The sequence below is a fragment of the Camelina sativa genome, chromosome 11 (assembly GCF_030686135.1).
Source record: "Camelina sativa cultivar CO46 ecotype springtype chromosome 11, ASM3068613v1".
Classification (NCBI taxonomy): domain Eukaryota; kingdom Viridiplantae; phylum Streptophyta; class Magnoliopsida; order Brassicales; family Brassicaceae; genus Camelina; species Camelina sativa.
Genome location: NC_141890.1, coordinates 18,567,006 through 18,581,033, shown reverse-complemented (window position 1 = coordinate 18,581,033; position 14,028 = coordinate 18,567,006). Strand labels below are relative to the sequence as shown.

General features: G+C 37.2%; 1 protein-coding gene and 1 pseudogene across 1 annotated transcript; both read left to right on the top strand.

Annotated features, from left to right (window-relative positions):
• Positions 1–1,943: 1,943 nt before the first annotated feature.
• On the top strand, positions 1,944–3,883 carry LOC104723849 (ammonium transporter 1 member 1). The gene has a single exon (XM_010442269.3). The coding sequence runs from the start codon at positions 2,205–2,207 to the stop codon at positions 3,720–3,722; it is 1,518 nt and encodes a 505-aa protein (XP_010440571.2). The 5' UTR covers positions 1,944–2,204; the 3' UTR covers positions 3,723–3,883.
• Positions 3,884–6,235: 2,352 nt separating this feature from the next.
• On the top strand, positions 6,236–7,734 carry LOC104728136 (uncharacterized protein At4g02000-like; annotated as a pseudogene).
• The last annotated feature ends 6,294 nt before the right edge of the window (positions 7,735–14,028 follow it).

The window sequence follows — 14,028 nt, the reverse complement described above, 5'->3', positions numbered from 1 at the left end:
CGGCATCCCGTATTAAAAAATTCTCTAATCAAAGTCACCAAATCCTCTTTCAATGAGTGAAATTTTTTTGTTGGAAGAAAAATATAAATATATTTGTTACAACATTTAATACCCAAAAAGATAAAATGATTGTTCGAAACAAGTAAGGGGTAAATAACGGATACGGGACAAATACGAAATATATACATACTGTATATGTTTATGTCCAACTCTACTCGAGTGAATTGAACAGAGGTTAACCCGACCCAAACGTTAATTTCTTAACCACCAACTTATATAAATCACACATGGTTTTCGTTTCTTCCCAATATTAATTTATTTATTCTAGAAATGTATTTGGAAATTCAAAAGATAATATTGATACAAAGGAAAAATATAAAGTGTGTAGATGCTTTTCAAGCTTTTCTAGCTAAAGGCCCATCAACAATTGCTAATAAGTTTTCGTGTGAACTTCACTCAAAAGTTTTATTGAAAAGAATATACCAGTGGACAGTGGGTATCTTTTTCACAGTTGGAAAAGTCCAAACCCGATGATGCAGATTCCCTGGTCAATATTTGCTTACTAACTCTAGACATGTTAGAATCAACTTTATTTCACTACTATTTTAACATTTTGATCTTATTGTCTATGTTTATTAATCGCTTCAAAGTAACTTTCTAATAGTATATATAGAGAGAGTATGAAAGAGCAAAATAACGTGTATGAATCCGCTTCTTCTAAATTTTAGTCTAATCAGATTTGAAAGAAAAATATTCAAATCTATTGCATAGATTCAAAAATTTGTAATTTATATATTCTACAATATAATCTACTCGCGATTTAAAGATAGTAAAACATGTGTACAAATTATAGTTAATATGGGGAAATGTTTTTGGTCAAACGGTTTAAATTTTATTAATTTTATGGATTTTTTTCCAAATTTTTTCTAAGTTAACAACTTAGAATCACATCCAAATGATATATAAAACAGATGGGATTATAGAATATATAAACTTACTTATCTATTATAGCATATATAAACCTACTCTGTGCCGTGCCCAGATATATCAGGGTTTAAGGCAAACTTACGTTGGAGGTCATTTTAATATATTTTTAAAAAATAAATAAATATTAAAATTCAAAATTATAATAAAGTAAACACTAAAAACTTAAAATTATATAATTTTTTAAAAAACAAAAAAAAATATAATCTAAAAAACTAAAACACAATTTCTTTTCATAATTACGGTTGGGAAGAAATTTCTTTACGATTTTTTTTTTTTTTTTGTATGAAGGATCTTTGAGTCGTAAATCTTTTCAAATCCAAAACTAGAACATATAAATAATTTCTTCCCAACCGTAATTTATACTCCCGACCTCTGAATCCAAATACACGTTGATCAACTGAATCAATTGTTGATACTTTAAAGATTCCAAACATGTTTTAGGATAAATACCTTACCTGAATGAAAACTTTATATTTAATAAATTAATTAGTTTTTTTTTGTCAACAGATTGGTATATCACAAAATGGTAAAGTAAATATATTGTACCAACAGCAACAACCAGATTGGTATATCCAGAATTAGCAATTAATATCGTATTAATGAATTCTAAATACTCAAAAAAATAAATAATCAGTTCGTAACTCACAATAGAAATACCCATTTTAATATACTGTTATTACTTAAAGCAAAGACTTTTAAAAACCAAATAATACCTGGTCAAATTGACACTTTTTTTTATGTTCATAAGAGATAGTAATAAATTTCGCTTGACCAAGAAAAAAAAATGATGTTGACAAAAAAAAACAAAAAAAAAAGAAATTTCACTCTCCATATATAATAAAATCCGAAGAAAAATACCTATATTTAATTATTTATAGACAATATCTATGTAATTTCTTTTTATTTAATTATTTGGATGTGATAGAATTTTTTTTCCGAACACACAGATCTTATCTACACCGATTTATTAGATGATACATTTTAGTATTTTACACCCCTATATGTATTTTTTTTTTCCTTCATTATTTTCGATTCACATGTACTACTACTAGCAAACAAAACTTATAGACTTTAGTACAAATAAAAAATTTCGTCAGGCTGTAAATTGAAAAGTCAACCCTAGACCTCTTTAGCTTCCTCCTTTTATATAAACAGAGAATTAAAACCACTTCCATTCACAGCCTCTCTGTTTCATCTTCTCTCTCTGATCTCACAACATGTCGGAAGCTATAACTTGCTCGGCGACCGAACTTGCCGTCCTGTTGGGTCCTAATGCCACGGCGGCGGCCAATTACATCTGCAGCCAGCTAGGCGACGTGAACAACAAATTCATCGACGCCGCTTTTGCCATAGACAACACATACCTCCTCTTCTCAGCCTACCTTGTCTTCTCTATGCAGCTTGGTTTCGCTATGCTCTGTGCTGGTTCCGTGAGAGCCAAGAATACTATGAACATCATGCTTACCAACGTTCTTGATGCTGCAGCCGGTGGTCTCTTCTACTATCTGTTTGGTTACGCCTTTGCCTTTGGATCTCCCTCCAATGGATTCATCGGTAAACACTTCTTTGGTCTTAATGACATCCCCACGGCCTCTGCTGATTACTCCAATTTCCTCTACCAATGGGCCTTTGCTATAGCCGCTGCTGGAATCACAAGTGGCTCGATCGCTGAAAGGACTCAGTTCGTGGCTTACCTAATCTATTCATCTTTCTTAACCGGGTTTGTTTACCCGGTCGTCTCTCACTGGTTCTGGTCAGTTGACGGATGGGCTAGCCCGTTCCGTACCGATGGAGATTTGCTTTTCGGCACCGGAGCAATCGATTTCGCTGGCTCTGGCGTTGTTCATATGGTCGGAGGTATCGCTGGACTCTGGGGTGCTTTTATAGAAGGTCCACGACTCGGCAGGTTCGACAACGGTGGACGTGCCATAGCCCTTCGTGGCCACTCGGCGTCACTTGTTGTCCTTGGAACATTCCTACTCTGGTTCGGATGGTACGGATTCAACCCTGGTTCCTTCAACAAGATCCTCGTCACATACGAAACAGGGACATATAACGGCCAGTGGAGCGCTGTCGGAAGGACGGCCGTCACGACCACCTTAGCCGGCTGCACCGCAGCTCTTACAACCCTGTTTGGAAAACGTCTACTCTCGGGTCATTGGAACGTCACTGACGTATGCAACGGCCTCCTTGGAGGGTTTGCAGCAATAACCGGTGGCTGTTCCGTCGTAGAGCCGTGGGCAGCGATCATCTGTGGGTTCGTGGCCGCCCTTGTCCTCCTCGGATGCAACAAGCTCGCGGAGAAGCTCAAGTACGATGACCCGCTAGAGGCAGCTCAGTTACACGGAGGTTGTGGCGCGTGGGGGCTAATATTCACGGCTCTTTTCGCTCAAGAAAAGTACTTGAACCAGATTTATGGCAACAAACCTGGAAGGCCACACGGTTTGTTTATGGGCGGAGGAGGAAAGCTACTTGCAGCTCAGCTGATTCAAATACTTGTGATCACGGGTTGGGTGAGTGCGACCATGGGGACACTCTTCTTCATTCTCAAGAAAATGAAACTGTTGCGAATATCATCGGAGGATGAGATGGCCGGTATGGATATGACCAGGCATGGTGGTTTTGCTTATATGTACTTTGATGATGATGAGTCTCACAAAGCCATTCAACTTAGGAGAGTTGAGCCACGATCTCCTTCCCCTTCTGGTGCTAATACTACTCCTACTCCGGTTTGATTTTGGATTTTTATTATCATTTTCTAGAGTATTATTAACGGTGTTTTAAAAAACTTAATATTGTTTTGGATATTTTTTTTTTTTGCATTGCAGTAATGTTTTTAGATGTACAGTTTCGTGGGTTGTGACAATTTAATATCTATAAGGTCATTTGTGTTCTCTTTGGAGTTTTGATAACGCTTTTTTCAAAATGTATGATCATTACTTTGCTGCATTATTAAGTATAGAAATTAGGAATGTGAAGAATGGACTAAGTAAAAAAGCTGACCATTTTTTTAGTTTGGACTTTTGATATTAGCTTACGCTTATTGCTTTGAATAGCTAAAAAGTCTAAAACCAACGCGATAGGGTAATACAAGTATCACTTTTCTAGAAACACTAACAATTTGATAAAACTAAGTTGAAGCTTATTGGCTAACTTCTCTGATAGCCTCAACTAATCTCTGACGCAAATAATTAATTATTTATGTAAATAAATTATATGTCTTACATCACTTATTTTAGACTTAAAATTTTAAAATGCTTGCAAGTTGCAGCGGAAGTTACAAACTTTTTTTTTTGTTTGTGTTTTACAAACTTTAAACAACTTGTTCACGAATCTCAACTATCATTTGTACACCACATGAAATAATGTTTGATTATTTCAACTCAACGAATATGGAGGTGTTCGTACGTACTTCTTGTTACCGCAACTAAAGATTCGGAGGATTCTATTATTATATTAACAAACATGATTCGCACAAATTACTCGGAAGTCGGAAATCGTGATTGTGTTGTCGATACCATCAGGCATCGAATGATAAACTCCGTACATAAGTGGAAAAGGTAAGGGTAATTTAGATTATTTTCAAAAAGATGGAAGCATGAGATGAGGCCAGATCTCCTACAAGTTGGAAAGAAAATATTTTGTCTTTTGCCCAAAATCAAATAAATTCTAAATATTTATGAAAAGATGAAGAGATACCAGTACCACTCAATTATATTTTTCTTTGGTATTTCTTTAAATTATAAACCCTTTTTACAAGTTTTAAGGAACTAATAGATGGCCCAGCACTTTGATGGACACACCACACACTAAATAAAGAAAAAATTGACCAGATGACAAATTGCATGGCCATTTCACATTATTAGTAGGTACATACATTTCAACATTTTGAAGAATATATCTTTGACTGTTTTGAATTTGGATATTATTCCAATGGAGTGGTTATTTGTGATTGAGTGACTAAATTTTGAATCTATTTTTATCTTACTTTTCTTTAATAAATAGACTAAAAATAGCTGATTAAATAATCCAATTGAAAAAGTTAATTAAGAAACAATCTTCCGAGATCGAGTCCCCGTTCCTACGAATGTAGGAATTTAGCTAATGGGCAGGTCAGTTGTGGCCCAATGGTTGACAAAAAAAAAACAACCTTCCGAGTGTTTTAAATTTTAATACGTTTTGGAGTAATAGTTACGAATACTAGATTGACGACCGTGGCAAATTTGACATTGAATTTTTTTTTTACCAATAAAAAATTAGTTCAAAAGAGTCAATTGAGTGGGAAATTGTTTACATACAAAACAAAACATGATGCGGATAACTACGAATACATACAATTGGGTGAGAAATTGTTATTATAAAATATACTAATACATATTACATTGGGTTTCATATTTGTTTTAGTAAGTGTTTCTATCTCTGGTTTGGATAAGAAACTTATTGGTAGATGATTTATAAATGATTTACGGGGTAATTTGGATCAGCTTATAATATATATCTTTCATAAAGAGTATTCTTCCACCACTTTAAATAAATATTAAAAAGTTTGTAAATAATTTGTTACACTCTTAATTAATACATTAAATCAGTTTTTCTAATTAATAACTTAAAATAATTATATAAATTATTTCAAAATTTTAATTTTTAAAAGTATAAAATAATTACCACTTTTTATAAGAAAAATATATATATTTGTGAAATGGAGTGATGACAAAGATAAAATAATCTTTGCAATGAATCAGGAAAATAATAACAAACTACTTCGAGTCAGCTGTAATATTTTGAAAGGATCATTTTCATTTCAGAATTTAAAATTCATTATACTCGAAGAATAATCAAAGATGACAAAAGGCTGATGCATGTGTGAGCGGCTCACAGTGAGCCTCAACGACCCTCTTTCTCCTCTTTTCCCTTAACATGTCCAACACAAATAATTAATCATTTCAAGAAATAATTCTATGTCTAACGTCATATATTATAGGACATTTTTAATCCTGGAAAGTTGCAATAGAGGTTGTCAACTTGGTATCTTACAAAATGTGTACAACCGATCAGGAATCTTATTGTGTCATTACTCATGCAATGTTTTTATGTTATTCCAACATTATTTTGGTTAACCGAACAAACAAAGTTGGAGATACGTACGTTGTTGCCACACCACATGATTCACTTATAATAATCAAGATAAGATTCATACACAGAGATCACAATTTACTTGGAGCCCGTGATCTTGTTGTCTGTATCATAAATGGCAACTCCGTACATATACGATACAGTTAGGGTTAATTTAGGTTATTCCACCAAGAAAAACTTCAAAGAGAAAAAATATTTCCAAGTCTTTGACGTCTGTAAAGTGCAGTTTGGACTTTTGTATCTCTTTATTTATCAACAACACTTAAAGCATTTGGATGCAAAAATGTTTTTTCATGTTTTTTTTTCTCCAAAGTATGTTTCATACGGGCAGTCGGAGGAATCATGTGGTGTGAGTTGTACTAACTGTTCTCGCAACAACCTAGTGGAATGACTTGCAATACATGATTTTGGACAGAGATGACCTAGAACTGTTTATTTCTCATGAGAATTATGCTGGTATGTTAGCTCGGAACCGTGTTAACTTGATTGGGAGACCCCTTAACCCCAGAGAACAAGACTTTCGACGTGTGATCTTTTCCTTACCTCACCTCTAGGGCATAGCATCGCGGGTTCATGGTCGGGTATTAGATGACAGTTATGTCAAATTCTTATTATGTTCAGAGGCTGGTCTGTTTAACGTTCTACGAATGGGACCTTGGGTGATTGATAACTGGTTTGTCGCTTTGCAAAGGTGGGAAGACTTCCCTAAGCTGGATTTCTGACTAGTATTGATCTTTGGATCCAAATACGAAGTATACCTTTGCCTTATGTTTCAGAAGCAATTGTTAGGTTTATTGCCAAAACTCTTGGGGAGGTTGTTCATCTGGATTTCAATGAAGAGACTACTTCGCAAATTGCTTTTATAAGAGTAAAGATAGGTATTGGAATCACTGACCCTCTGCGTTTTTTGAGAAAAATCAGATTTGAATTAGGTGAAAAGGCCATGATAGGGTTTGAGTATGAAAAACTCAAGAGGATTTGTACTAACTGTTCTCGCATCAACCATGATTCCTCCCACTGTCCGTATCTTGTTCCACACCAGTTTGTCATGATGACACCCTTGATGTTCCAGTAGCCCATGTTTTTGAAGAAGGAAAGGGCTCTAACGTTTACAGCTTCCTGGACGAGAAGCCTTCATCTCTTAGTTCTGAGCTCTCCTCCTTCTCTCTTATCTCACAACCTCCAAGACCTACTACCATTGGAATTAATCTGGAGGAATTCTTAGCTGCTTATCCTCACAGAACTAGACTTTCTTCAAGCTCAGACTGTTTCGGTACCTCATCAAAAGCTAAGGAAGTTCTCAGGAGGAAAGAAAAGGTTAATTATGAAAGTGGAGTGTGTTCTAAACGCAAGAAAGGGAAACAAATTTAGTTAGAGATAGAGAGAAACACTCGCCAACGTAGAAAGGGTTCCGAAGTTTGGTTTTATCCGACTGAGCATAATCTCTATGAAAACCGAATAATGTTTCTTAATCTCATAGATTGATCAGTCTCGTTGTCTCTGAGGTTTCTCCTTTTGATTTAGGTTTTTTGTTTGGCTTAGACAATAACTCTCACTTTTCAGTTCAAGAAAGTGGATGCTTTTGTTACACCTTTTGGTGTATGGGCTGCTTAATAGATGAAGAAGTAAGGTCATAGAGGAAACTCATGAAGACCTTTGACTGCAATCTTTTTGATGATGATGAGGTGATAAGTAAGCAACTTTCACATTTTAAGCTTATGATGTATGCTTTAAGACCAATTCTAATGATCTTCATTGATTTCTTGGTCTTGATGTGCATGATTTGGAGTTGAGCTTACTCTCCCATCATCCAATAGTTCTATTAACGTCTTTGTAATCTAAAGTTTCTCTGTTTTTATGTTTGTTGTAATAACCTTGACTCACCAGCATAGTTTATACCATTGATGGTTGTTGTTGCGAGAACAGTTAGTACAAATCCTCTTGAGTTTTTCATACTCAAACCCTATCATGGCCTTTTCACCTGATTCAAATCTGACTTTTCTCAAAAAACGCAGACGGTCAGTGATTCCAATGCCTATCTTTACTCTTATAAAAGAAATTTGCGAAGTAGTCTCTTCATTGAAATCCAGATGAACAACCTCCCCAAGAGTTTTGGCAATAAACCTAACAGTTGCTTCTGAAACATAATGCAAAGGTATACCTCGTATTTGGATCCAAAGATCAATACTAGTCAGAAATCTAGCTCAGGGAAGTCTTCCCACCTTTGCAAAGCGACAAACCAGTTATCAATCACCCAAGGTCCCATTCGTAGAACGTTAAACAGATCAGCCTCTGAACATAATAAGAATTGGACATAACTGTCATCTAATACCCGACCATGAACCCGCGATACTATGCCCCAGAGGTGAGGTAAGGAAAAGATCACATGTCGAAGGTCTTGCTCTCTGGGGTTAAGGGGTCTCCCAATCAAGCTAACACGGTTCCGAGCTAACATACCAGCATAATTCTCATGAGGAATAAACAGTTCTAGGTCATCTCTGTCCAAAACCATGTATTGCAAGTCATTCTACAACGGAAGAAAAGGAAAGGGAAGGAAAAAAAGAGAAAAGTGATAGAAATATATGGAAACCTTGGAAGGAAATATATAGGAAGTAGGCATCTTGTGTTGCCAGCTCTTTTTGCAATCTTTTGATTCTAATCTCTGATCTACACCACACTCTTTTCTTCCAATTGCCAATAGCCTTTCTGCAGTTATCAAATCTTATCATAACAGAATTGTTGATGTCCCTAGATCTCTTCTCATTCCAAGCTTTCTGAATTACTTCCATAAAAGAAGGATCCTCTGCCCACATTTTGTCAAACCAAAATTGCCTCTTGAATAACTCCTTATCACATGTAAATTTAACCAAAACCGGATTATGACTAGATCTTAACTTCTCAAGAAACCAATGATGACTACTTGGAAACATAGAAAACCAGGCCGGGTTCCCAAAGCAACAGTCAAGTTTACACTGAATCCACTGTTTATTTCTAACCCCACCCCAAGTGAAACCATTTCCAGAACTACCGAGTTCAGCTAAATCACAGTTTGCCAAAAACTCTTGCAAAGGGTGAAAAGAACTGAGATCCCTCAATGGCCCTCCTAGTTTATCCTTACAAGATAATATAGCGTTAAAATCTCCAATCATACACCAAGCTTCTGATCTAGACATACCAAAACCTGTAATTTTATCCCAAACTAAGGACCTGAGACCAGTAACATACACCCAAGAAATAAACCAAACCTTAACACCATTAGAAAATTTCGTATCTATAACATTTTTATCAACAAACAGAAACTCTATATCTATACTATCTTTCCAGAACATTGCTAACCCACCACTAGTTCCTATTTGTTCAACAGTTTTAAGGTTACTATAGCTTAACCAACCTTGAAATTTTTTCAAAAGAACACTTGAGTTCTTCGTCTCCATGAGGAATAGAATATCAGGAAAATGAGCCTTTCTCATTTCCTTGAGATGTAGAATTGTCCAGGAATTCTCCAGCCCTTGACAATTTCAACTCAAAATCCCTATTGATCTTGCAGCAGTTCACCTGGAACTACCGAATTCTTGTCTCTCTAGACTTTTGGCCAATCCATTCCCTTGATCTTGAATTCAATTGTTTGCATTGTGTTCCACCTTTTTTATTCAGAACCGTATCAAGCGTTTTCAGATTTTTCCCTTTTTGATCTTTGGTATTTTTTAACCAAGATCGAGGTCTTTAGAAGAAGGTAACATCTGGTGCAAACTCTTTGAGGAGGAAGCCTCCAAATCACCCAAAAAAAGGCTGATTGAGAGCAGTAAAAGGAATTACTTTGAGACAAGCTTTGAAGTGGAGTTTCAGCAATCGATTTCTTCGGAATCATCAAGTCGGCTTTGATTGCATCAGTTAGAAGTTTATGTGGGTTACAATCTGCAACTGTGATATCTTTACCCTGAAGATCCAACTCCTTACCTATATTTAGCACCTTTCAAGAATCGGGAGTAACAACCACATGTTGAGGTTCAATTGCTAACTGAACAAAAGGACACCTACTCTTATTAGGAGTCAATCTTTGGCACTGAAAGCATCGTTTGTGAATTCTCTTGTAATCTATTCAAATCTTGACTAGCGATCCATTAGGAAGTTGAAGTTCTTTGAAGTTTTTTAACCCTTTAGAATCATCAAGTAAGATTTGAACATGAATATAATCCTTGCTTTGTGCCTCTTCCTCATCAAAAGGAAACTCAATTACTTTACCTACTGATACAAGCCTCGGAATCCACCAAGACAAGACTCTCGGACTCAAAGACTTAGAAGCTTGGCGGAAGCGATCTGATGGAGAGTAACCGGTTTGATGCTGATTCCACAACACCGAGGGCTAGAGAATATGATCCAAGGGCTATTCCTCGCAAGGATCAGAGACTCTACACGAAACCTAAGTTGTTTGATTCCACAAACTACCTAGAACTCGCAAGAACAATGATTTGATTCAGAACACAAAGTGTTGAAGCAAACTGAAATTTCTTATTATTCAAAAACATGTCTTGAAAAGTAAAAGCTGATAGAGCTTATATAGAGGCTCAAGTACAACATCTATATGCTGAAATAAAGAAAGAAATCTCAACAATTAATGATAATTATGGTCTTTGGGAATTGAATGAGATCGGCCAAATTGGGAAAGTTGTGATGCACCTTGAGTCTTGATAACTTGGAGCCGAAGTTGTGGTTTCTTGGGACATCTAGATACATTCTAGGAAGCTTCTGGATGGTCTTGAGAGTCTCACAAAGGCGCAACATTGAATAAGGAAAAGTCTGTTGTGTCATAAAGACAAACAGATCCAAATAAGGAAAGTTGCACTTTAACTTGATCTGCCTAATCAAGTGAGGTGGGGTGCATCCTAAGATGTGTGGTGAAGTCTCCAAGTGATATAGAAGCTCTCCAGGACGCCAAGGGATGCTTTGGTTTGAGCCATTTATAGAAAGATCCATTTTGAGTGATAATTGACATGCAGAAAGGCTCCATGAACCATGTCGTGAACTAGCTCGAAACAAGGGTGGCTTTCTTTGATCATCTTCCATAGAATATGTGTAGGAAGGTATATGGAAGGATGTTGCCTCATTAAAAACCTTTCTACGTAAACCCGGTGGGAAAAACCCTAGACAAGGGAAAAAGAGTGCAACGGTCTCATTCCAACGATATGATCTTTCAGTCCGTTGAAGGTCCGCATCACTTCTAGTTCCAGTGGTCAGCTCCAAAGTATGTTTGTTTTTTACTCTTGCACATATCGGAAGGATATCATAGTTCTCTTGAACTGGTACAAGCTGGTTCCCTCCAAAAAGTATTTCAGGCAGTCTATCAGGAAGTTCGTAAGGTTGTACATCAAGAAGTCTGTCACGTAGTACTTCAGCCACTGCTACAGCCGGTAATTGAGCTCCTGTTCTTACATCATCCCCTCCCCCTTGAATGAGTTTAAACCTCGAAACTATTTTATCTGCACCAAGAGAAAGCAAGTTAGCTTTCATGCGGTTTTGGGACTCTAAAGTCTTACCTTGGTATTTCTTTGTTTGATGGCGGATTGGTGCATCAGGTGGTTCATCTTTGAGCAGAATTGAGTGGTAGAATCCTTTTGTAGCATTCAGCTCTAGTGTAGGCATGTGGTTCACCGTGATAGATACACCATGGGGTGTTCTAATTTGCTCCTTTTTAGCTCCAAAATCTGAAAGTGGGTCTTTTGGCAAAGACAAATACGTCATATCCGTGATTGGATGAAAATAGGACTTATCAACATAGCAACTGAACCGTGTATTAGCGCATACCTTTGATTTTGCTTGCATTGCACAAACTTCTTTTTGGTCTAATGGAGCAAGAGTAAACTTGCGGTTGTTGAGGCAAAAGGAATAGTGATTGGTACGCCTGTTAGGTTGGACATCACGATCATATTGCCAAGGTCTACCAAGTAGAACATGCCCAGCTTGCATGGGTGCAACATCACACAAGACTTGATCTTGGTATTTTCCGATAGAGAATGGCACTTCGACTTGTTTTGACACTTTTATCTCCTCTTTGTCATTAAGCCATTTGACCTTATATGGCCTCAGGTGATTAGTGGTGTTGATTCCTAGCTTCTCAATAATAGTAACACTAGCAATATTAGTGCAGGAACCACTATCCACAATTAAGTGACATACCTTGTCTTTGATGGTGCAACGAGAATGAAACAAGTTTTCTCTTTGTTCGGGCTCATTTGTTGTTTGTTGGGCTGAGAGTACTCTTTGTATGACTAGCAGCTCGCCTTCATCAGCGTAGATGGTGGTTGCATCGGCTTGCACTAGATCGACTTCATCTTGTGATTCATAACCGTCGGTGATGATCACCATGACTCGCTTGTTGGGGTACTCTTTTGCCACATGTCCCATGCCTTGGCATTTATAACAAATTATTTCATGTGATCTTTGAGGGTTAGAGGACTTACCTTGTTCAGCACGGTGAACATTTGATTTGAAATGAGAATCAACAACAATGGATTTTCCCTTGTCTATAGTTTGCAGAGGTGGTGCTTGAACCGTTGTGGGTTGTGGCTGGCTCCACGAGGTGTCTTTGGCTTTAGTCCGAGGGTTTATCTTCTTTTTGATTTGTTGCTCACGTTGCATAGCGAGGTGTAGAACTTCTTGTAAGGAGTGGTAGGGCTGCGTCTCCACTTTGCGCTGTATACGATCTTGGAGACCATCTACAAACTGGGACATGAGAGACTCCTCGGTCTCCTCAAGCTCGAGACAGCTTCTTATGAGTTCAAATTCCTCATAATACTCTTCTACACTCCTAGATCCCTGAAACAAAGCACGAAATTGTTTTAGTAAATCACGGTGGTAATGAGGTGGTACATACCTTTTGCGAAGCTCAAGCTTCATGTCAGGCCAGCGTGTGATTTGTTGGTATCTAAGCCTCCTCTTCTCAGCTACATCTCTGTCCCACCATGCTAGGGCATGATCCGTGAGAATTGCAACAGCTAGGGCTATCTTCTTTGGCTCCGTGTAGTGATAATACTCAAAGAGGTGCTCCATCCTTTTTTCCCATTCCAAGTAAGCTGAGGGATCAATTTTTCACGCAAAGGTAGGTGCAGTGAGCTTCACTTCAGGTGGTAGGTTTCTCTCATCTTCCCGAACACGGTTTCGGTCTCCTTGAGCTCTTCGATTGGGTTGATCAAAGGCCACGTGGTGATGTTGAGGTTGTAAGTCTGGTGGTTCCTCTTCTTGATGAGGATCATAGTTGCCTCCTTGAACTTCAGGCTGCAGGTTCCTTCCTTGGCCGAGTGGTGGTGCATTCTGATTCATTTGCCCCAGTTGGGTGAGCTGTGTTGACATGGTTATCATGTTGACGTTCATGGTGGTGAGCGTAGTCATGATGGTCTCTAGTGTGATAGGATTTTCGTCACCCATAGTTCCTTGCAAAATTCAAAGATAAACAAGAGAAATCAATAGATATCCGAACTAAGCAAGCCAAACAACAAAAACTGAGACAGATCGGAACAGAATTCAAATAAGAAATAGCAACAAAAATTTTTATGGGTTTTTAAGACTTTAAATAAGCTAAAACAGAAAGAAAATAATTTTTATGAGTTTTTTTTCAATTTTATAAAATTCAAACAATAAAACAGACGAAAACAGACTTTTTTATGGTTTTTTTTTTTTGTAAGAAATTTTGAAACTGAACTGAAAAAGAATAAAAACAAAAGAAGGAACGAAATAACCTGGTAAGATAGGAGCGTTTAAGCTCTGATACCAATGATACAAGCTTCAAAATCCACCAAGACAAGACTCACAGACTCAAAGACTTAGAAGGTTGGCGGAAGCGATCTGATGGAGAGTAACCGGTTTGATGCTGATTCCACAACACCGAGGGCTAGAGAATATGATCCAAGGGCT